The 24,769-nt window shown below is 44.1% G+C and overlaps 1 protein-coding gene across 4 annotated transcripts in view; it reads left to right on the top strand.

Moving 5' to 3' along the window:
* The window catches only part of A1CF (APOBEC1 complementation factor), a 28,334-nt gene extending 8,015 nt beyond the window's left edge, over positions 1–20,319 (top strand). For 2 of the 4 annotated variants that reach the window (XM_064464566.1, XM_009505932.2), the window contains 10 exons: positions 1,742–1,876; positions 2,065–2,195; positions 3,684–3,922; positions 5,912–6,076; positions 9,493–9,590; positions 10,493–10,760; positions 12,248–12,456; positions 14,711–14,847; positions 15,524–15,657; positions 17,936–20,319. In XM_064464566.1, coding sequence (XP_064320636.1) covers positions 2,083–2,195; positions 3,684–3,922; positions 5,912–6,076; positions 9,493–9,590; positions 10,493–10,760; positions 12,248–12,456; positions 14,711–14,847; positions 15,524–15,657; positions 17,936–18,087 — 1,515 coding nt within the window. In that variant the 5' untranslated portion in view covers positions 1,742–1,876; positions 2,065–2,082 and the 3' untranslated portion in view covers positions 18,088–20,319. Of the gene's footprint in view, positions 1–1,741; positions 1,877–2,064; positions 2,196–3,683; positions 3,923–5,911; positions 6,077–9,492; positions 9,591–10,492; positions 10,761–12,247; positions 12,457–14,710; positions 14,848–15,523; positions 15,668–17,935 lie in introns of all 4 variants that reach the window. The other 2 variants (XM_064464565.1, XM_009505933.2) reach the window with 2 other exon arrangements.
* Positions 20,320–24,769: the final 4,450 nt, after the last annotated feature.

Below are 24,769 nucleotides of genomic sequence, written 5' to 3'. Positions count from 1 at the left end.
TTGGCTAAAAGTAGGACAATAAGACTCCTCTGACCATTTTCAGACCATTATTGATGAGCTCAGCATTCCTCCAGCTGACACACTAGTGAAGATTGCAGATGACTGCAACCACACAAAACACAATCATCATTTTTTGTCTTCACCTAACAAATGGCTTGAGAGACAGAAAACTCCCACACCAGCAACGTGCTCAGTTCAGCCAAACTGGGGACAGAAATATGGCCTGAAACATCATGGTCTTCATGTTAGATTTGCTATAAGAATTCATTCATAAATTCATAAATTCAAATGTCCCTGTGACTCCATCACTCTGCTGAAAACATTTGCAAAACAGGCATGAGCATGGATAATTCAGGGCCTGTTACGGGCTCAGGAAAACTGCAAGAGCTCATGATATATTCTTATTTTCCTGCAAAGACCCCTGTTTGCTTATGTGCTTCATGCCTTCCTTTTAAGTCAACTGTGCAGGAATTCGCTTGCCTGGAATAACCTGTGAGTGGGAAATGACAGCAGAAATTATCAGGGAGCCAAAACCAGAAAAATTACAAGAATCCCAGCTCCTCTGGGAGCAGGGCATTGCTGCAGGAGAGGAGAGGGAAGGAGAGGAAGGAAGGAGAATGGAGACACACTCACTTAGCAAAACCAGCCGAAAGAGAAAATATTGGCTGGCTTGACACCTTTAAATATTATTTGGGACCAAGAATTGCTCCTTGCCTAAAGAGACTCCTGGTAGGCAGGTGTCATCTTTTGCCCCTTGCATGGCCTCCCACTATCGATGGCCATCCTCTGTCCCCCCGTCGGGCTGCTTCTGTCATCTCTGCCCAGACCTCCTCCCTTGTGGGCAGTCAGAGACAGGGCTTCACTGCTCCTGGGTGCAGGAAGGGGTGGGTGTTGGGGTGCACCATTTCTCCAGGCCCAGGTCCTCACCACACCTTGTGCCAAGCATTGCTACCTCTGCTCTGAGCACAATTGCTGGCACAAGCACCTTTATTCAAGGGTATTGAACAGATCCAGCATCACCTACTTCCAATGATGCCTCAGGCTCCCTGGCTGGTCCCTTTCACTCCGTCCCTGTCTCACTCCAAATTTCTGCCTTCATCCCCAGTTTTCCCCCTGTTAGCAATTTCTGAGGTTCAGATGCCTTCTGCTTTCTGCTTTCAAACATGATCCTTCCAGCATCTTTTCTTTGGTCTGTAGAGTAGGAAGTTCTCCTTCCATTGCTAAAATAAGAGGCAATATCATTGCTAATAAATGTTTATGATTAGACGAAGAATCATGACAAGTTATAAATTTTTCAAGTGTTATATTATGCAGTCCACAACTAACACACAGTCCACAAAGATTCATCTCCTGTAGCCAAGAAGACCTACATTTTCCAAGAAAGTACTTGACCATCTCCATCTTTGACATCTGAAGTAGCAACTGAGTTGCGGAGCATACACTGATGCATACTCCTTAGCAAAACTCAGCTAGTACGAACCAGACCATTCCCCAGTACATCACCAGCATACTAACTGGGTTAGCAAAGCCTTTCAGTAGGGATCTGGCAGTGGGGCAGCCAATGCACACTACGTTATCTCTGATGAGTCTGTAAAGAGTGGCTCCTTGAAGGGAAGAATGCAGTCCACCTCCAGCCCACTGGTAACAGAGTCTGTCTGAAGTGTCATTCCCTGGGAAGGGGTTGTTACATCCACATTTAAAATCTATATCTAAAGCATTCTTTTATTTTTCTCCATGGCAGGAAAATGGGCAGAGGAAATATGGAGGCCCACCACCTGGCTGGGATGGCCCTCCGCCAGAGCGGGGGTGTGAGATCTTTATTGGGAAGCTGCCCCGAGACCTCTTTGAAGACGAACTTATACCACTGTGTGAAAAAGTAAGATTTTATGGCAGGTAGTTGTATTGCAGAGGGTAGTGATGATCAAAGCTTCATTTCAAGGCTGAATTGGAGATGATTTGGCCCAGACTACAGGTGGAGCTCTGATGGGATATAGTCTGGGAAGCAGCTGGTCTTGTTTAAACACCTCCCACCTTGCTGAAAAATCTTTTTCTTTCTATTTGCAGATTGGCAAAATCTATGAAATGAGAATGATGATGGACTTTAATGGCAACAACAGGGGCTATGCCTTTGTGACCTTCTCGAATAAACAGGAGGCAAAGAATGCAATAAAGCAACTCAATAATTATGAAATTAGGTAAGTGTGGCAAAGACCTTTGCATCAACTTTAAATCATGTATATTAATCTATTTTGTTATGTAAGGCATATTTTTCCTTGCAGCCCAGAGGAAGGTTATTTGGATACCTAAGCTTTAAGAGGAAGCCACCTCTTGTCTCCCTGTACAGTCATTGTTTTAGGCATAGCATGAAGGCAGTACGTAGGGCTCATCAGAGCCAAAATCTTCTGCAGGAAATTTCTTCCTTACCAAAAAAAAAAAAAAATTACCAGAACATTGGAAAAAATATTTTGCTTTGGATCAAATTAACTTTTGCATAACCATTGCTGTTTATTTCATGTGCCACTCTGGGCTGTTTTTTGTTGATTTATTCCTATTCACAGTCTCTCTTGTGACCTATACCGCAGATATGGTCTGAGAGACACAGCAATTGCAAAAAATGGTGAAATGGAATGGAAAACAATTGGCAAAACAGTGACATTTCCTAATAGATAGGAGCAGAAAAATCCCTCAGGTTTGTGACTAAAAATTGGGAAAAAACCAACCAGAAATCAACAGCATATGGGCCCATCAATATGTTTTGTTTTGATTTCTACCACACTCAATGTTTTTTTCCGGTTCAAACTGGGATGAGTATATGCCTTTGCTTAGAAGCATTTAGAGATAAACCATTCTGGCAACTTTATGGCCTTCATTTTTGTTTTTAACAAAAAAAAAGATGGGTTGTGAATTGCTTTACTAGCAACCCTAAGGATGAGCAGGTCACAAGGCACACAGAGAGGGCTTGGAAACAAGATTTGTATCAGAGGTTGGAAGGTCTTACAGATCCGGCTTCAGCCACCTCCACCTCCTCTGCTTACTTGCCTTGTCCCAAAGACTCCTCTAAAGAAGTTTTTTAACTTCTCAAGGCCTGCAAGAGGTACTTGGGCCACAAAGAGGTGAGCAAAGTGCATGTAAGGAAATTTTTACTTTGGGGGTCTGCACAACAGTTGGCATCAGTAAGACCCCAAATGGTGTCTATCCATGACAAGGCATTTTCTTCCCCCAAAACCTCAGTCATGAGGCCTAATGGTGACTGGGAAGCTACACATCACTGGCCAACACAGCAAATCCTGGCTTACACTGGTGGCACCACGGGAGCCACGGCTGTGACCATGGGTGGTAGGTACAGGTGCTTGGCAGCAGCCATTTTTGCAAATAGCAAAAGGGAGAATCCCAGGAAGCAAAAGCAAAATTTGACTTTGGTTTCTCCCTGATCCCAAATCCTTCATGTCAGCTGTGCTGCCTTACTTTGATGTCAAACTTAGCAGCGAGGCAGCCTTCATGTTAGCTTTTGCATAGAGCAAAACCGCTCAAATATCCCAAACAACATATGCCGTAGGAGCAGAGGGCCTTGTATTTGACCTTGTGTTTTGGGACAAGAGGTGGGGTTTATTTTAATTTTTTCCTCTCTTGGAGAACTGATCCTGACTCCTGACAAACCAGCAATGTTTGTTGTTTATACTCAGGAATGGGCGTCTCCTTGGAGTCTGCGCCAGCGTGGACAACTGCCGCCTGTTTGTGGGAGGGATCCCCAAAACAAAGAAGAGGGAGGAAATTTTAACAGAGATGAAGAAAGTCACGGACGGAGTTGTGGATGTCATTGTCTACCCTAGTGCAGCTGATAAAACCAAAAACCGGGGTTTTGCTTTTGTGGAATATGAAAGCCATCGGGCAGCAGCCATGGCCAGGAGAAAATTGCTCCCAGGTTAGCACAGACGGTGAGGGTGGTAGGGATGGCTTCATTTCAGGGGTCACCTATGTACACACTGCACTGTGGTGAGGCAGAAGTCTGCAGAGGACCCAGGTACACAAGGAAGCAAACGCTGCTGGGTTTTCTCCTCTTGGCTGCTAGAGACACTCAGAGCAAGGAGGGACCCAAATATACTATGGCTGGCTGGTGGAATCTCCCCTGGCTCCGGGGTGCAGGGTAGGCAACTCACTGCAGGTCCTGATGTAGCACCATGCCTATTATCCATGCTCTTAATTTAGGAATTTGAATCTATTAAAAATACATCTAGATGGATTTAGCTGTGCGTATCCATACAGCTTGTAGGACATGTATTACCCTGTGGTTATCTTGGGTTATATATAAAATATAGCCTCAATTATGGCCTCTCTGAGAGAACCAGTCAGGAAAGCATCTAAGAACATATTCAGTCTTGAGAATGTACAGATGATGTTCCTGAAAATGGGTATTTTCCGTGTGGGAAGAAAACGTCAAATGAGGAATTGCTTTAGGATTTAAAAAATATAAAGAATAAGACTATGCAATTTAGTGCTGCAGGTCATTCGAAGACCACTGTGAAGCAGAGAGAGGTTTGGCCGGTGTTAGGTGAAGGAGTCACTTAACATTTGCAGTGATTTCACCAATTTTCTCATGCTTTCTTATGCTCTGCAGCTCCTGTACTGCTCTGTTGAACCCAGCTCACTTGCTGGTGAAAGAATCCAATAAACCTTCTGCTTTGAGACTTGTTCATAGCCCACTACCCTTCAGTCACTCTTTCTATATGACAGCCCATGAAACATCCTGAGTAATTTAAAATCTTTTTTCTTTTGTACAAGATGAGCATGATTTCGAGCACTGAATGCCCTTAGCTATTGCGGGATATTTCACACTGACTATTTTTCCTTTGATTCTGGATTTTCTGCATCAGCTTAGCATCTCCCTGATTGTGGGAGCACATTGTGGGTCTGTCCTTCAGCACAACCTTTCCATGGTGTCTATACCGAGAACAAAGGAAGGAGCAGGCACAGCCATCGCTGCCGATGGCAGCCTTCAGGGAGCAGAGCACTTGAAATCCTGAGACAAGCCAGCAAGACAGATGGAACATGTGCATAGCCCTGAACAGACATGTGCAATGCGCTAGTGATTTCCAATTTGGGGGCATCTCAGTAAACAGTTTGGGGAATTTCAAAGGCCTGAGTGGGAGCCAGAGTCTTCTGATGTTGCAAACATATGGGAGGAACTTGAAAAAAGTTTCAAGCCAGAACTGAATGTGTCTCCAGCTGATGCATTGGATGAATGTGAGATTGAATATCATTATCAAAAGTCTTCCTTTACTCTGAACCTCACTGCTCTTTGAGGGAGCTTTGTAGAAGAGACAGAAATGCTAAAAAAAGGAAGATGTTTTTTATGAAAACTTTGTCCTGCTTCTCCGCCACACCCACACCCTGTTTTATGCCTCTCTACTTTTTGTGTCCCTCCTTTCTACTACTTCTGCTGCAACTTCACCCAATGGGGACCATACAACTTCAAATACTTGAACACAGAGACATCCTTGATTTTTTCTATTTCATTTCATCCAGCTGGGACTTCTGGATCGCTTTCCTATTATCTAGGGAATGAAACTTTTGCACCCAAGAGGGATTTTTACAAGTTCATTAATACATTTTCCTTTAGAGAGCATTCCAGGGAACATGAACGTTAGTGAATCATGCCATTTTTTCACTTCTTTAATTCTGGATGCTGCATTTCTGCAGGCATCTAAGGTATCAGCAGGAGCACACTCAGTGTGAGCATCTGCTTTTGGAAATGGGTTAATGAAGCAGCCGTGCTTTGAGCTAGAAAGGCTTATTTCAGTCCTGTTCGAGAACTGGCCTATTCTGCTGTTCATACTGCATGTGAAATAGTCTCTGAGCAGAAGTGAGAGGAACCAAAGCCTGTCTGACACTGACGATGCCAATTCCTTTAAAGGAAGGATCCAACTGTGGGGACATCCTATTGCCGTTGACTGGGCAGAACCAGAAGTGGAGGTGGATGAAGACACCATGTCATCAGTAAAAATTCTCTATGTGAGAAACCTCATGCTCTCAACCACTGAAGAGACCATAGAAAAGGAGTTCAACAACATCAAGCCAGGTAGGAACCCATTGGCATGGTAGCTCCTAAATAAGTACTGCTACTGCAAATGGAAATATTTCTCTATTAATAAAATGCCAAAGGAAGAAATAAAAATAACTGTTTCTCCACTGCAAAATGTTCATGTGTAATGCCATGAAAACTGTCATTAGGCTGAAGGCTCCCACCCAGCACACACATCATGTCATCCCATTAAGGGCTGCTTAATTTCCAGCTAACAACACTACTAACCTTTTTGGGATGATTGGCAGCTGGAAGAGATCCAAAATGCTGCATGGGGATGCCTGTGTCATAAAAATGATTTTTAATCATTTCGGTCTTTCTTAAAAAGAGAGTTGGTGAAACAGCTGGGTGATTTCAGCATTCTTCTTCTATGGCAAGGGATTATGATAGAAATAGAGGGATTTAATACAAATGCTTTTTATCTATCTAAATTCTGAACTCTATCCTTTTCACACAAAACCCCTCACGTTCTTCTGTAAATTTATGAATAATCAGTGCTTATTATTTAATGCAGAATATTACAGTATTCCTTTGTGGTGTATATTTCATGCACTTAGGGTGAGATTTTTCAAAAAGCAAGTAGATTTGTTGGGAATAAAATCCTGCTGACTTTCAAAGGAGATTTTACTTCTGAGTTGCTCCAGCTTTAGGAAATTCCACCCAAAAACAACAAAGTAAAAATAACCTGTTTCTGCAGCTCTCCAAGCCACACAGTCCATTAGGCATTAGTAACTTATGCTTGGCAATGTGAAATCGCCTTTCATCTCTTTCCTATTAACTTCCTTCTATTAATTTTTTAAAATACACGGCAGAGCTTCCTTTTTTCTTCACTACCCTTTCATTTCTGCTCTATACATTTCTTTTTCTGTACTAGGCTGCAACACAAAGGTCTTTACGAAGTTTCCTTATGAGTCTTTTCTGTCCTTCCCATGTTTCTGTCTAATAGTTTTAGCCACCATCAAGCTGTTAGAGATCCCATTTTACCTCTGAGTTATATATGTATCATCCCACTCTCTTAACTGTTTCCTGCTTATATTTACTCTGTTTTGCTCCTGAATGTTCAACTGCTTGCACTCCGCAGAAGCACATTTATGTCTCAGAAACACACTTTGTTAACAGTCATCTGCTTTGCTCCTAAGACAAGTTTTCTAATACAGCAACAAAAGATCTGTATCATCTTTAATTTTCACTTTACCATTTCACCTCTCATACTGGAAACTTTTTTTTAATTTTTTTAAATGGACAGCTTTATTTATTGTAGATAAAATCAGGATTGCCTTATTTTAAAATCTGTGCCTTGCTTTCAAAAAAATGTGCATCAGAGCAGCAAAACCTGAGCTTTGGGGAGAGCAAATGCAGCTTAAGTTATAGAGAGATTAAAACCAAAAAAAGTCAGCAAGGATCCGAAATGATTCATTTCCCCCTCCTTGGTTACTTGCCTTATTCATTGTGCCACATTTCAGTACCACTTGACTGAAGCGTACATTTGATCCAGGGCATTAAGAAACTGTTTTGACAATAATAAGTCATCTGATAAAAAATGATCCTAACCAAAGGAGTCACAATCCAGAGGTCCCTGTGACCGAACAATGACCGCATTGCTACGGGCTCTGTAGACACTACGAGGAATGCTGCTTATGCATCTTGAGCCATAATATAGTACAAGTATCACCCCTTAAATCTGTGCCACATTCAGTGCTGGATGACGTCTATAGAGGTCTGCATCACTTGCCTCACTGAAAAGCCCTACCCTTGCTACCTAGGGATTTTGGCAAAAATCCTCATCCTTGGCAAAGTTTCCAGCAGGAAGGTCGTGCTCTCCAAATGTACCAACAGGCACAATATTCCCCCCATAATGTCAGACGGGTGGTCTCCTGGTCTCTCCATGGAGACGACCTGAGGGTAGGTATCACATTGTTCTGGCCTAGCAGAGGCAGAAGCAGGGAGGAGCAAGATTTTTGGCTCAAGCGAGGATCAGCAACACAGAGCACTCTTAAGAAGGCAGAAGGGGGATTTTTCAATCACAGAGAGTTCATTAAAGCCTTGACTTGTAAACAAAGCATCAGCATATAACTTCTGTAACTTTGGGCTTAGAAAATCACCTTCCAATCCCAGACAGACACAAAGTGCTTCTTACCGTTCCAGCGTTAGTTAAGACATGCAGGCTGCTCAGGTTATAGGCTAGGACAGGCTTCGTTTAGCCCACCGGAGCTCCTGATGACTCCCCCTGAACTCCAAAGAAATATATTTTCTCCTGCAGTTATTTAAGTAAGTGCTTTTTGCAGCAGTATGACATGTTCCTACACACCTGTTCAGCTTTAAAGAGTAAGAAGCCAACAGAATAGTCATTCAGCACCCCTTAGCCATATTTCCAAAGGATATCTTTGGGGGTGTTACAGTCTCGGTGGCTGGGCTGGTTGATGATATGCTTCTCAACACACGGGAGTGGGGAAGGTGAACTATTAGAGAAGAAAAGGTAAATGTCTAAAGCTTGTAAATGTCTAAAGCTTGTGACCACAGGGAATAGGACAAGTGTGGTTATTTTGGAGACTAAGTTATTAGTGCTGAGTATCTTGGTGCTAAGAAGTGCCCAACAGCAGAGCAGCTGGCAAGGGAAAGCTGTAGAGTATGGACATAGAAGAGAAGAACGAGAGGCCATTTACATTTGAATTTTTGTGGGTAATGACAGAGGTGTAGAAAGATTCAGGCTGGAGGCACCAGGGTGGGGGTCTCCTGCCCAACCCCGCTCGCAGCAGGGCCAACGCCACAGCTGCAGCAGGCTGATCGGGGCTGTGTCCAGGTGAATTGCGGCATCCCTGGGAATGGGGATCCCCCACCACCTGGCGCCCCATCTCAGGGATGCCCCACTCACTTGGGAAACACTGTTTCTTAGAACCAACCCTGCTGCCGAATTGGTCCCAGCCCATCCCCATGCTTGGGGCTGCTCTGTCAAGGACAGGACTTGGTATTTGTTTTTGCTGAACATCTGCCTCTGAGTAGCGCATACAATGCATGTATGAAACCATGGAGACGGCAATCACATGATGATGTTACCTGTAGCTCATGAAATCCTGGGCTGTTGCATGTCCTGCTCTGTCATCTGAGTCTCAGTGGTCTGTAACAGAAGGGAGACACAAGACCAAAGGTAGTGTCCAAGAGGATTTTGGACAGAAAAAAAACACTCCAGTGTAATGGGAAACCTACTGGTGTCTAACCTTAAGTATTTCTAGTTTTTCTTCAAATACTACAGCCTTTATATTTATTTTCCCATGGTATATACATCCTAAGAGGTAAGAAGACACTGTCCTCTTGCTCTTTTACCCTTGGTCAGCCTTTGCTCTCCAAGGGCTTGTAACCCAACACTGTATTTTCCAGCTAATACCCATTTCCAAATAATATTCTGTTTTCTGCAGGTGCAGTAGAAAGAGTAAAGAAAATTAGAGACTATGCTTTTGTGCATTTTAATAAAAGAGAAGATGCGGTTGAAGCTATGAAAGCCTTGAATGGGAAGGTAAAGCCTCTGTAAATGCTAATTTGTGGGGCTTATATGCAGTACATTATATGCAGCTAGAACAAAGCTGGCGGGTTTATTAGCTACATTAGGCTAACACCCTGAAGGCGTTAGCCTTATTTTCTCTTCATAGGCTGCTTTTATATTCCTTAATTTGTTTTTCAGCCATCCTCATGTACACAAACTCTTCATTTTGGCTTCTTGCTCCTTGCATTTGTGCTAAATGTTTGCCCAGCTCAGACCATAGTTCACCCCTCAGAAAAAAATAACAGCAGAGCAAGGCAGAAATGAGGGCTGGCAAAGGAGGGGTTACGGTTCCCTTGGCTCACGCTCACATCCTTGTTCCGCATCTGCCAACAAAAACACTCACAGGGCAGTGTGTGAATGGCAAACTGGGACAAACATGGTCAACCCAAAACATCTGCTCCAAATTCAGTTGCGGATTTGCAAGGAGGTTGCTGTATTTAATACTTCTTGTGCTGCATGTAATTCATGGCGCTGTAATGGAAGATCTGTTCCCAAAGAGGTGTTAACCCCACTCCTATTCTTAGGGCTATTGCTATTCTCCACAGGAGCACATATAATCCCACTGATTTACACGCTACTTTGCAGGGAAGCAAAGCCTTTTGAAGGCTTCACAACTGTGCTGATATGGTTAAGGAGCATCTCCTGGCAAGGGTCATGGCTGGGTGCTCTCAGCATGTTAAGCCCTCACCCAGCCAGTGCCTTCTTCCACCCATAGGAAGGAGATTTTGGCTTCTTTGGGTGGTTTTCTCTGTCTTCCCATCCCATTAGCAAACCATGGGGGAAAATTGCCTCCCTAGGCAAGATACTCCCTGTGCACTTTGGAAACTTACGCTTGTGCTTCTCCCGTGCTCTCTCCCCACTGCCCTGGCATGAAGGTGCTGGATGGGTCCCCAATCGAGGTGACATTAGCCAAACCTGTTGACAAAGACAGCTATGTCAGATACACCCGGGGCACAGGCGGCAGAGGTACCATGCTGCAAGGAGAATACACCTACACCTTCGGACACGTGTATGACCCCGCCACCGCCTACCTGGGTGCCCCAGTTTTCTACGCACCCCAAGCCTATGCTATCCCCAACCTCCACTTCCCTGCCACCAAGGGGCTCAGCAACAGGAGCATCATCCGGCCCCCATCCATCCGAGGTAACTCCCATCATGCCAAGACTCAGCTTTACCAAAAAAAACTCCTTCAGGGCTTGGGTGGCTGCTCCCTAGGCTCATGTTGAGGGCATTGGCTTTGCCCTGGATGCTGGTCCCCCTTCAGAGAGGGATGAAAACAGTTTTTAGGCTCTGTCTTCCCAAAGGCATAGCAATCTTCCAGCAGACTAAGCAGAACATTAAAAAAAAATTCCCAGAGCAAGCCTGAAACAGCTTCCAGATTGCCCTGTGTCCTGCGTAAAGAAACCACGAATCCTCCTGGTTTCATCCCAGCAGGGAAGACCAAATAAAACAATTTTCATTTCCCCTCTTCAGAGCCAACTCCCTGAACCAGCCACCAGCACGGCTCTGTGTTGTGTTTCCTCTTTGCTTTGAAGGTCAGAGGGAAAGTTTTACCAGTCTTAGTGTTTTCTGACCCAAAGCCCTATCGTTTCCCAGGGAGGTCACATTGCCCTGATGCAGGCTGGGGAAAAAGCACTGGAATCAAGGAAGACGTTAATCATGTTCTCTGGGAGATGGACTCCTTTTATGGGGGGATCATTAGCCTAATAGTAAGCAGTCTATGAAAACAGACTATTTCTGAAAGCTGGTGAGGCTCCACCTTTGATCCTCACTGACCACACCTAGGACCAAATCCAATCCCCATGATCCAGTACTGCCCTATTAGATATCTTTGCAGGCATCATTTGGTAAGTGCAAAAGTAAGCTTGGAGGCTAGCAAAAAAATAAATAAATCTGTCCATTTGATAATCCTTACCAAGCCTGCCTGTGGCAGTCGGCTGGTGTCCCCAAGCCCATGGCCAGGTCCTACAGCAGGCTGGGACCACACTAGGGCTGGCAAGGACCACACCGGCCAATTTTTATCCCTTCCTTGGGAAGGGGACAGGGGAGCAGGAATTCTGCCTGCTGCCCTCCATGATTTTGCCTGCACAGGTGAGACCATCTTCTACAAAGGTTGCATTGGGAACGGTGCAGATGTGAAACGCACCAGCCTTGTAGTCTCCCCAGACTCCCAAGTAGGGCTCCTTGAGCAAAAACAAGATGTAAGGGGTTGGGGCGGGGTGGGTGGAATTTGGTTCATATAAGCAAGGGGTTGTATAAACTCTGAATTCATCAAGAAAGTGAAATTACACTGGTGGGTAGCAAATGATACCGGCTGTCACCTCTTTGCCTTACAAATCCATACCCAATTAGAAAGGTGCCACAAAGTCAAAACTGACCAGAGAAGGTGGAAATTGGGTCAGAAAGAAGCAGGGCTTCCCCTGAAAAAAACCTGACCCATCCAAGCATAAGAGCCCAAAAAGAAAGGGTGTCAATGCAGAGCCTGGGTTGTCGCAGCAACAGGCTATGGGGGGGCTCCTGCCCATCTCCTTCCCAAACCTGGAGAATGGGGCTAACTTTTCCATTTCAGCAAGAATCAGGGTAATTTTTCCGGTGATTTGATTCAGTTTAATGCCTTCTTACATTCCTAGAAATTTACATGAATGTACCTGTAGGGGCTGCGGGAGTTAGAGGACTGGGAGGTCGTGGCTACCTGGCGTACACGGGCCTCGGGCGCGGATACCAGCTCAAAGGAGAAAAGAGGGGAGAGGATAAACTCTACGACCTCTTGCCAGGAATGGAGCTCACGCCGATGAACCATGTCACACTAAAGCCCCAAGGGATCAAACTTGCTCCTCAGGTACGTGCATGGAAAAGAGAGAGTCAATATCCCAGCCAGAGGTCGTCTTTGCCTAAAATGCTTTTGGGAAAACAGTCCCCTGCTTGAATCTGCACTGGGGACTGATAACTAAATCCATTCTTGCATCTCAGAAGACATTAGGAAAAAAACTCCAAATGACTAATTGCGTCTTGCAATACCCACCCACCTCACTGGAGAAAGGTGTCCCCTCTCCCACAGAGGAGAGTTTCCATAAACAGCCCTGGGTGTAAGAGGAAATACAGCTATGGATGTCACGCCATAAAAGCACTGAGGGTAAAGAAATTCTCACCCAAAACGGGTTTGATAGGATGCATCGCTTGGGGCTTCACCAAATAACGCATGCACTTATATAGAAAAATAATGAAAGTTTTAAAAACATTTATGGGGAAAGAGATGTTGACTGCCTGTACAACCCAGCCCAGCACAGAAACTCTGGTTGCTCAAGGAGGCTTTTGATGTGGTTGTGATATGGGACTGGGATCCAGATGGATGAGGGCTGAGGAGAACAAACCCAGAACAAATTCCTTCAGTTTCTGGGGGTCTGGCTTTTATGGCAACTCCTTTCTCCTTACATCATCCAAAGCAACATGAGAAACTAACTTCACCCTGAATTTTGAAGCATATCTTTGCCTATAAAGACTTCAATTGCCAGAGCACCCAGTTTGCCAAAGTCAATTGAAACATCCTTTTCTCTCCTAGAAAACTGGAAAGTGGGTTTTTCCTCCCCACCACGCAACATTTCACAGTCCCCTGACTCAATTTTATCAGGGAAGAGTGGTTATAAGAGGCGCAAAATAGTCTGCGTGGTGCTGCGCTGCATTAGGGCAGGTGAAGTTCATTTTTTCCTCTTTCCATGCTTGCCAAAACCCCATGGTGTGTATTTTAAATAGTGCAGTAACAGTGCCAGGCACTTGCAATACTAGGTTTTTGGGGCACGTTTTCCCAGCAGCTGAGCGCCCTAATCTTAAACGGGTCTTAAACAGCTACAGCTTGCTTCGCAACAGCCTCATTAATAGGACAGCCTCATAAACACCTGTCAGCTTGGTCAGTCTCTCCCATCTGCTACAATGAGACTGTTTCAGCAGCATCTTTGAATGATGGATTTCATTCCCGCTGCCTAGCTGGGGTGCTCGGTCTTAACAACTAGATCTGCCATATTGAGGATTTAAATGTTGCTGCAATATTATAAAGCTGACATCCACACAAAGGCATTGGGACAGCAGGGAACAAGTGTTTCCATAGTCAAGAAATGTAATGAACTAGTTTATTTACACTACAAAGTGCTAAACTTCAGTTGGAGTACGATTACAAAATTAAAAGCGGCACTGGCACTTAAATTTTACATTTTAATTTTAAATAAAATTAAGTGTAAATCTCAAATAAGATAGACCACAGAAAGATGCAGGTTGGAGGCACCTGGAGGTCTCTGGTGCAACCCAGCTGGCAGCATGAGCGATGTCGCAAAGCCCCAGGGCCCAATATCTTCTCAGGTGAGTGTCAGGTCTGGTGGAGCTGCCTAAAAAAAATAACTGGTCTAAGCACTGCTCACCAGGAGGAACAGGAACACCATGCTGTGTTCAAACCCATGTGGGACAGCACATACCCAGTGGGTTAAGAAAAAGAAATACAAAGCAAGAGCATTTCCGGACAGCGATTCCCAATTACCATGGAATAAGCTGTGCTAAGGCTGGGACCAAGGTGGTTCAGCTTTTCTCTTTCAGGCTAGAAGCAGAAACCACCTCTTGAAACCTGTATAATTAATTGGATGGAAAGACAGCCTTTTTTCTTTTTCTTTTTTTTTTTTTTTTTTGAAAAAAGACGACTATTTGGACTTCTCATGCACTGCAATGCACTAAGCCAGAGAGGCAACAGAGCACTGAAGATGAATGCAATCCTAGTGTTTTAGCACTGTTAAATAAAAGTGCATAAATAGAGTTTCTGGGAGAATTCACGGAAAACCACATCAATAACAGAATAAAACAGCTAATCAGCAAAAGGACAAGGATGACCAAGTTAACAGGGTAATAATTAACTTGGAATTAAATGGGTTTTAAAAGTATAAAACATTTAAATGAATTTCATACTTCAAGGTAAATGTAGTATCTTGTAGCTTTTTTCCTTTTTTCTAAGCCTTGAAGAAGCTGCCACAACCCCTGGAAACCCTTTGGAGGGAAGGGGCTGGGGCTGCCGTGCAGGAATTAGCCCAAGCAAAAATACCTTTTCTCCCTTCTAGATCTTAGAAGAAATCTGCCAGAAAAACAACTGGGGACAACCTGTTTACCAGCTCCACTCGGCAATTGGCCAAGATCAAAGACAGCTCTTCCTGTACAAAATCACCATCCCTGCCCTTGCCAGCCAGAACCCCGCCATGTACGTAACTATTTGAGGTTTTCTGTGTTTTAGGATTTTTTTTAAATGGCATTTTATCTCGCATCTCTCCTCAAAATACAATTTCACAGGTCTCTCTTTCCTTTCTGTTTTTTTAATACGTTACAGAGAAAAACATCCACAAACTAAAATAGACTGATAGTGATATCTGCCATGCTTGGTGCTCTCTCTCTGGTGGTGCAAAGACTACAGAAAGCCAGAAATAATCAGGAAAAAGGGTGCTTTTTAGTACAAAAATAAAACATACCATAGCTCTTGTGGGAAAAAAGAAAGCAGCTTGAAGGAACAGGCTGATAATTCAGCTCCAAATATGATTCTAAATATTTCTGACCCAAAACATGGCTTGCTGTGTATTTTAAAGAAAAATCAAGACTGCAGCAGGCTTTCTTTTGGACTGAAAATGCACAACATGCTCTGAAAGGATGTTGTGTCTGAAATGAGACCCAGGGCTGATAAACTCAGCAAAGAAACCGGACAGCTATGAGGAGAGTACTTTTGTTAATGCATCAGCACAGTAAAACAATGATTCAGTTGGATACGTGGGATGATGCCACCTACGAGTGGACCAAAACATCTTGCAGGGAAGTCCTAGAGAGAAAAAAAAAAACCCCACAATAAAAAAAACCAACAAGCAGCTAACATTTTGCTATACTCACAGACATCCCTTCACACCACCCAAGCTCAGTGCCTATATTGATGAAGCCAAAACCTATGCAGCAGAATACACCCTTCAGACGCTGGGGATTCCCGTGGAGGGAGCAGAGGTGCCTCCTGCCGCACCAGCTTTTCCAGGTATGGGAAGGTCTGTACAGAAGAGGTCTCCTGGAATATTATTTGTCCTGCTGCTTCCTTGCAGATGTCAAGAATGAACCCGTTTGGGGCCACTGAGGACAGACCTGGCTGTGCTCCCCCACACACCCCTACCTTCACTCATGTTACTTATGCTTCTGACATCTTTATTGCCAATATAGCAATTTACCTCTATATCAGGACTATCCAAATTATGGTCTATATACCATAAAGCAATTCAGGGTGGAAGCACCAGGGTGCAGCATCCCTGGTCAGTGCCACAGACACAGCAGGTTGCTTGGGACTGTGTCCAGGCAAGATGGGGCAATGTCCAAGGATGGAGACCCCACCACCACTTGGGGACCCATCCCAAGTTTGCAGCTCCCCTCCACTCCTTCCAGTTTGTGGATGGCTCCCAGTGTCACGCCTGGGATGTGTTCCCTCCCTGGACCCGCTGGTTGCAGCCTGGCCAATGACACCCGGGATGGGGTACATCTGCCTCACTGCAAAGATGCACAGTTGATTGATTCACAGTCCATCCGTCCTCCCCCAGCACCCCCAGCTCCTTTTAAACCAACACATTTTATTTCATCTGCCAAAGAAATGACGCAACCATGAAAGTTAGGATCTGATCCCAGCTCTCACACACCCACTGGAAGGTTTTTTTTTTTCCAGTTTGGGAATTCATACTCAACAGCTCTTGCAACTGCCCAAAACAGCTTGGGAAGTCATGGAAAACACAGGCTGGGAGCAGGAATCCAGTTCACAAGCATTACATTTACTGTGCTCTCCAGCGTGACAGTTATTCTGATGTAGTGGGAGCAGTGCATGCCGAACTGCACATGAGGAATGCATTAGTCAGTACTACTGAGTTGTTTGGAGTGTCTCAAGGATGGATTTTAAAAAAAAAAAATCTATCCGGCTTCCTGCCACAGGAGTCCGCAAAAGCCACAGAAAAATCAATTTGTCTGGGTTTGTGCAGGCTTCCGCAGCATGGAAACCAAATGGGCTCTTTATTGAATCCAGTCTCCACTTATTGCTTAATTATAATCTCTCATTTTTCTTTCATTCACCCTTATTTATTTGTCTTGGAAACTCAACAAATTGATATACATAAAAGTTTCTGCTTGCAACACACACTGGTCCTTGGTTAGGGCTTACTGAAGCCCAGCTCAGCTCAGGCCGTGCCCAGGTAGCAGCTCATTTCTCTTACGATGGTGGAAGGTATGTTTTAAAGTATAGATTTCTTAATTCCCAGTCAAAATGTTGCACGTCAGTTTGCTGATGCAAATACTTTCATAATTTGAGCTGCCACAATACTCAAATTATAGCTAATCTCTCATGTTTTTGCCTAAGGTAACGCCTTCAACAAGGCAACATGGTCTCAGTGTTGCCCAATATTGCCATTCCCCCCACCAAGAGGACCTCGGCTCTGACTGACCTTGAGTTGATCCCATTGCCTAGGTGGTCAGTTGGAGATTTTGGACCCTGGGAGATGTAGTTTGGCAGCAGCGCCTGGTCCAGCAGAGCCAACGGGTGCCCCAGCTGCTCCTCCCAAACTTGTGCTTTGTCTTAATTCTTGATTCTTTCACAGCAAAATATTTCAGTCTGGTTGACAAGCTGCTATTCCCTCCTTTCAGACAAACCAGCCCCAAACAATCTTTTCCCAGTGATTCATTTTAAATCAGCAAACCCAACATTTTCCCATGAAAAATTTTGAAGAGTTGAAACCACATTTTCCATTAGAAACTGATGGGAAAAAAATCCAATTTACTAAATATTTTCTCCTTGATACTGTGTAGAGGGAGTTTCCCTTCCCTCTAACATGGCTGTCCCAAGTTGTACGTGTTTTGACTGTGCAGGGTATCAGAGCGCTATTTTCTCTATGAAACCTGCCCAGACATCCTCTATATTACTTCATTGTCTGGTCCTCCTCATGTCATGCATGGGAGGATGTGTACAGAGCACCATTAATACCCTTTTAGCTCAGAAATAATCAAAGCCTAAGGAAAATTATTCAACAGAGAGGGGCATTTTTCAAGCAGCTTGTTTAACAAATGGTAGGTGAGAAAATGCATTAATTTTCCAGCTTTTTTTATTACCTTTATCATGAAGAAAGGCCAGAAATGACCTATTTAATTAGATTATTCCCATTAACAAGCTCATTTATCCCTACGTTGCTCCCATTGACAGCAAACTTCTCCCATCAAAAACTATCAGGTGATGGTCAGTTTTGAACATCTTTTCATTAAAGTGCATTTTTTAATCCTTTCTCCTGCAGGATATACTATTGCCAACGCAGCTGCAACAGTTACAGCCACTCAGCTCAAACAAGCGGTGACTATGGGACAAGATTTAGCGACATACGCAGCCTATGAAGCCTACCCTGCCTTCGCAGTTGCTGCACGCAGTGATGGCTACGGAGCATTTTAATCATCTCTTTAATCGAGTTCCCTTCAATTGAGCACAGGCAAAAAAAAAAAAAATCTCAGTTGGGCAATACTTACACCCTCATGATTTGAAACTAATCTATAGCCTAAAGTTAGATGTTAGTCAGAGTTTCATTCTGTAGTTCTTTAGATTCATAACAGGATATCTGGGGGGAAAGGAGAAATAAACAATTTTTTCAAAATCAGATTTTCACACTAGAAAGCAAAATCACAGCCCAGAAAACAAGTGGTTCTCAAGTATGTGTATATACATACGTATATATCTCTGTATATGTATATATACATACACACCATAGTGTGTGTGTGTGTTTACAAACAACAACCTGTGCTGAAAACAGTTGTCCCATGGACATTGTGACATGGGGCCCAGGAAGGATGGGGTGTCTCCAGCAAGCCCCTCCGTGCATCAGTTCTCCTCTGTTCACCCCAAACTGTGTCAAGCCAGGCAGAGCAGTGGGTGAAATGAAAGGCTGCCTTTGGCCACACAGACGTCTCCAGTTTGCCGCTCTGCCTCCGAGCATCCCCTGCCACCAGTGCTATGGGGATGTGTTCAGGCATCTCAAGCATCTTTTAAATCCATTCTGGCACAGCCAAGGAAAAAAGACATTTATCATAAATGAGTCTGCCCAGCCTAACAGGCTAGTTTGTACACTCTTGAACACTAATTTGATTTTTAAAGCAGGAGGCAAGCATTCAGCAGAGCTTTCCTTCTTACTTTGCTACTTCCCAGCCATACCTACAAGCTGCAAAACAGCAAACAACAGCATATTTTTTCCACCTCCCATCAAATGGCACATTCAGTGAAAGACAGGAAAACTTTTAGGACTATTAAGGTTGAGACCAGAAAAGTGCCGTTCATTAGGGCCCATTGTCTACTTAATTAGAGCACAAGAGCTCACAGCCACAGCCCAGTAATAATAGGCACCTCTACAGGAATAAAATTACATACAAGGAGTCTTTTCAACAGGTTGTAAAGAGCTCCGACTGCCTATCAACATGGCTTTACACCTTAAATAAAGGCTGCTGGCTGCTGCAATTCTTGCAAAAATTAATTTAGTGAAAGAGGGTTCATGTCAACAGTAAACGCACCTCTTGTTTTGCAGAGCACCAGTGTTGGTGTTGTGTTTGAATGCTTTGGGGATGCTGAGAACATCCTTCGGTTTACAGCATCACCCACTTATTTTTGCCATCTGGCTGAGGCAGGAGTAATGATGCTGTAGAGATAGAGCAGAAACCCAGTGTTAGATAACTAAAGCAGACATGTTAATCCTATATAATATAGCCTATATAGTAATGTACACTAAGAAAACTTAAACCTGCTCAGCCAAAAAGAATCCACCCTTTCTGGGGGACAATTTACAACTGGGTTGATGGTGCCCATTGATCCTAACAGATCTGGCCCCAAATATTTCATCCATTCAAGCCATTTCTAGTGGAGCTTTTCCCATACATCCCAAAGCTGTACAAAGCACGTTGGGCTGTGACAAGACGTTGACTACCAGCAGCTAAGTGTTTTCTATTCTTATGCTTTGGCTGACTCAATTTCAGTAGGAATGGAACAAAACCACATAAGCTGTATAGTTTGCAGTCCTATTAGACCCTTTATTTTTATAAAGTAGCTCATTAGGGTGATCCTAAAGGTATTACAAGCCCTCTGTGGTAGCTGTTCAACACACTTCACTTCACAGAAAACAAACCTGGTCACAGAGGGTGAAATAACCGAGAGTGTTATGGGTGTTGTGGCTTTATTTTCTCTTCTGTCTATGTCTTTTAAGTTGTGTTTGACTGCCAACGAGTAACATATCCATGAATGTTTCTCTTTCTGAAAGACTACCGTTGACAGTAACTTTCTTACTTTCCATGTTCAGTAACTTTAGTCTGCTTTTTCAGCTATTTATATAAGTTCAGAAGGATGTCAAAGAAAAAGGGAAGAATCAGTATTAAAAAGTGTGTGCATGAAGCACTTATTTTTGTACGCGTAGTACAATATTTGTATAGAGTTTTAATACTATGAAGTGTAGTGAAAAAAATCACACTATCCATTTACTGGAGGACAATCATTTATGTTTAAACAGAATGAAGTGAAAATGGCATCTCATTCATCCATTACAAGGAAATTAGAACCGGGATTAAATTCTGTGAAGCAAGACTAATTCTAGAGTAATCCAAGGTCATTAACTGGACTTTGAAATATCATTAAAACTCTTTAAACCAATATACATGCCTCAGTCCTTTTATACCCAAGTTTCATCTGAAAGGGTCATCTGTGCACAGTAAATAAGAGCACACTGTGCTCTGTAGGGATCGATCTCAGGTCAGACAGGCAAGGTCACAAGCTGCTCGGCAATGCTGAGAGTGTTTTCAACATGCATTTTGGTGACCCTTGGCACGCACATGCAGCAGAATATCAGCAGTGTTATACTTCTGCACTTTTAAGTAAAAAATCAAGGGGTCAGGGTTTTTTTCCACTACATCTTTGGCCAATATTTATTTATCTGGCAACGCTGCAGGAATTACTTTTGCTATAAATTTATTATGATTGTAATAACTTTGTTTCTTACCTGATCCCAATGGAGATGTCTCTGGGGCAATAGCGATAGCGAAACAGCGACATGCAAAAGTAAGGGTGTAGATGGGGTGATACATGATCTAGGGCTGTGAAGGATAGGTCCCACCTTGGGAAGGGCCTGATGCCAGGTTGCCAGTAGGTAAATCACCTACATCCCTGGCCATTTCAAGAAGATGAGGACCTTCTGCTTAGAAGATCATCATAATTAAATGAGCAACAGCAATTCCTGCTTCCAACCCAGTACAAGGGGCTTCTGTTTTGTGCCTTTCCAAAGGGATCCTGAGCCCAAGAACTGGGAGGAGGATCTGGTACCTTGTTACCGATAGCACACAGCACTCAACCAAAGGCCTCTCTACCCAGCCAAAAGACATTTTGCCAAAATAGCTTGACATTGTCTTACAGACTTACAAAGAGGTCAGCTGTATTCTGGGCTTTAGCAAGAACAGCAGCTCAGCCAGCTCTATCATTTTCCTTCATTAGCTTTTCCTGATGTCCTGCTTTCATTTTCTTTGAAATCAGGGCAATGGCAAAATTAGCTTTTGCGTTTTAACCTTTACCCTCTCGGAGAACTGAGATTCCCTCTTTGCTCAGCAGCAGCTGGCTGATCAGGTTTGGAGAGCCAGAATAATTTTTCATGAAATCTCAAACCCACAACCCAATTTAAAAAACATTATTTCCCATTTGTAAAGATGTGGGTTCCCAGTGAATGGCAAGACAAAGCCAAAAACCATATCCACCCTCCACAAACAAGTCTAAGACTTGTTTGAGCCATAAGTGGTGAGAAGATCGATGGCTCAGAAAAATCAGCAGATGGCCACATGTTTGGCTGCTTGCAGGACAGGAGGTATAAAATCTGCATTTCCTTTTTCCTTCTTCCAGCCAGCCCTTTCCTGGAGGTCTCTACAACACAGGGCCTCACATCTGAGGTGCAAAGAGAATAAAATGTGTGAGGATTACACAACAACTCTGCCTTTGGAGCTGGATAGACCCTGAAATATCCCACCCAGAAACTACCTCCCATGTCCCACTGAAACCCCCTCCAGAAGTCCATGGGACAAGGTCTCCAGTGACTTTCAATGGGAGTTGCTTTATCTTTCAACTTGCATGGCTCTCTTTACTCACTAGCCCAGCTAAATCTCCCATACACCATCTGATCTCCCCACCACATACCTACCTGGCTTTCCCTTTTTTGGGACAAAAAAAATAAACCCTTTGAAGGGTGACATTGCAGTCAGGGACCACAAATCACTGCTGTTCACTAGGTGCCCCGGGGTCAGCCTGGCCCCAGTGCTGCTCATGGTATTTGCATGGGATGCTCCTTTCTTTCAAGGGAAAAAGAATTTCAGCTAAAATTGCAATTCTCAGCTGCCCTTTGTTAAGTGCCCGTGTGGGGCTTAGACAGACCCTACCCACCAACACCTCTCCTTCAGGGGGTGCTCTCCCTGGAGATGCCCTGCCCCCTCAAACTCCTCCCCATGCCCAGAGACTTGTCCTGGACTGACTCCACCTACCTGCAGGAGACAGGGACTGTGCACATCCAGATTTGGAGCTGGTTAAGGGAAACACTGGAAGAGTGACATTCCTTGGACCCCAGACCCACCTTGTGCATATGCAGCCCCCATTGTAAAGATACTAAAAAGCAGACAACTGCTGGGGGACCTGTAGATAGGTTGCACAAAAATATCCTCTGTAGGATGCATGCAAACAGCACTGGAGAGCCACAGGATCAGCAGAGCCTACAAGCCTGTGTGAAAGTCTAGAGACAGCAGAGGGATTCTCCCCTTCCCCCACAGTGCCTCAGGTCAGATCCTAATTTAGCATCTCTTCTGCAGCTCCAAATACTGATGATAAATTCAGGAGGGATAAGAAGTTTTGCAGGAGGAAAGTTGCAGCATGGTCAAGTTTTGCAAAGGAACTCTGTGAGGCGGCTCAGCCTGAAGACACAAACGAGTTTCTCAAGTTCATGCTAGTTAAAATCCCACGATTTAAAAAAAAAAAAAAAAAAAGGCAGAATTTTGCTCGCCTCCTGAGCACGTACGCAAGGCACAAATGGCTATACATTGAAGGAGAGCAGCCCGAGAGAAGGAAGAGCAACTGCGATGAGTAATGCTATATTTAATAACTGGCAAGTTGCCCAAATTCCTGAAAAATTTTTCTAGGCTTTGGCTTTGCTCAGCAGCAAGCTTGTTCTCGTGTAAAACGGCACTGGCACCTAGTGGCTGCTGGATTCAACCACAGCACCCAAAAGGGCTGTTTGTCACTGTATGCCGACAGTAGATGACAGCCAGAAAGCTATTAAAGAGCAAATCAAACAAAGGACTTTTCTCAGCAGCCTGGCACTCGGAGCTGCTGAATTTTCTAGACACGTGAAATTAAGAAGGGTTCCAGAGAAGTCCCCACAGAACTTCAAAAAGCCTGTGCTCGCTGGTAACAAGTAAATAAATAAGCCTGCCATGAGGTGTTTCACAAGGGGAAATGCTCTGGGGCACCGGTGGGACTCTCCAGATACCCTAATTCTGATGCTCAACACCTCTTCTCCCACGAGAAACACCAGCTTCCTAAAAGCCCTCTTCTGGGGTCAGATGCTCACGTTTTAGCGGGTAAATCTTACCCATGAGCATTTTAACTGTGCAGTTCAATTTTGGTTGCATAAACAAGTTCGGTACAAGCAATACTAAAGAAAAGCCATGGTTTGTGTAATGCAATAGTACAAACAAAATTATCAGAAAAAAAATCAAATAACACATCTCAGTATTGCCTGAGGAAAAAAAAAAAAAATTAATCACTCTCTCCTTTTTTCCCCAGTGTATTTCTTTTAGGAAAAGAGGAGGAGTCCTGTGCAATTAGTTGTGGTTTACACAGTGTAAGAAAAACAGCAAGTAGAGAGAGAGTGACTGTTATACTGGGATTCACTAAGCAACACCACTGTCAGACCAGAAAGCAGCTCCAGTGTTTCATAAAGATGTTCTAACCCTCTTTTAAAGGCCTGCGATGTGTTTTGCCATGCACGGTCCTGCGTGAAAACATGAGCAAAGTGGGAAAATCTTCTGTATCATCTTGCAGCTGGAGCATTGCTGCACTGACTGATCCTGTCCCGTGCACAGTGGGATGCTGGAGCAGCATCCTCTGCTGCTGTCCATATTCTGCAGACGCCACCGCTGCCATCAGAGGGATTTTGCCAATAAGAGCGGGGCAGTCGGGCCGGCTGGGTGAGGTATCAGGAAAGGACATTAAGAGCACCTTTGGGGGTTTTATTCCCAGTATTGTTCTTTTAAAGCTTTCACTTTCCTCAAAGCGATTGCTTTGAGCTCCTTGGATGGGGATCTCTCAGACTGATTGCAGCAGGTTTAAAATGAATAATTAATTCTCTCCTACCGATTTTAAAGAGAGGCAAAATATCTGACTGATGATTCTCTGAAGAGTTAAAGAGATTGGATACAAAATTGGTACATATTGTTGGAGCTTATTAAACATTTGCAATTGTTTAGCACTACAAGAATCCTAAATCTAGACCTGAAAGGCACATTTTCTTCCCCCTGTGGCCCCTGGGTCTACCACTTACAGAGGCTGGAAGAGACCTGGGGACTGTGGAGCCATCCCTGCTTACAGCACCCAATGGCAGTGCTGGTGGGAGGCACTTCAGGAGGGACAACCAGTTCCTGAAAATGCCAGGAGAAGATCTTATACCTTCCTGAGGACCCTTCTGTGTTGAAACCCTTTCAGCCAACAGGTTTTGCCGCTGTCCGTCTGTCCCTTCAACAGTATCTTCATTCTGCGCTTTGATGAAACCCTTCATTGACCTTTCACATGGGTTAGAGGGACACCACAAGCCCTTTTGGTGACCTACTGTAGGTGGTTCAGGCTTTGGCTCTTGGTTCTGGGCAGCCCTTCATCCAGCCAGAGCCAGGTCACCTTGTGTCCTTCCTGGTGCTAAAATGAAGCAGGTTGAGGGCTGTTCAGAGCTGCCTTACCCACAGCTTTAATTCATAAGTTCAATTCTTATTGATTTCCAGCTGCAGTGCCTGAAATATAAACTCATTATGACAAAATCCAACCCTGCTCTGGTTGGACATTAGTCACCTTTTGCTAGCAGCTG

Source organism: Phalacrocorax carbo, chromosome 13 (genome assembly GCF_963921805.1).
Source record: "Phalacrocorax carbo chromosome 13, bPhaCar2.1, whole genome shotgun sequence".
In the NCBI taxonomy this organism is placed as follows: Eukaryota; Metazoa; Chordata; class Aves; order Suliformes; family Phalacrocoracidae; genus Phalacrocorax; species Phalacrocorax carbo.
Note: the sequence above shows the minus strand (reverse complement) of the source record. Positions and strands in the feature narration are given on the sequence as shown.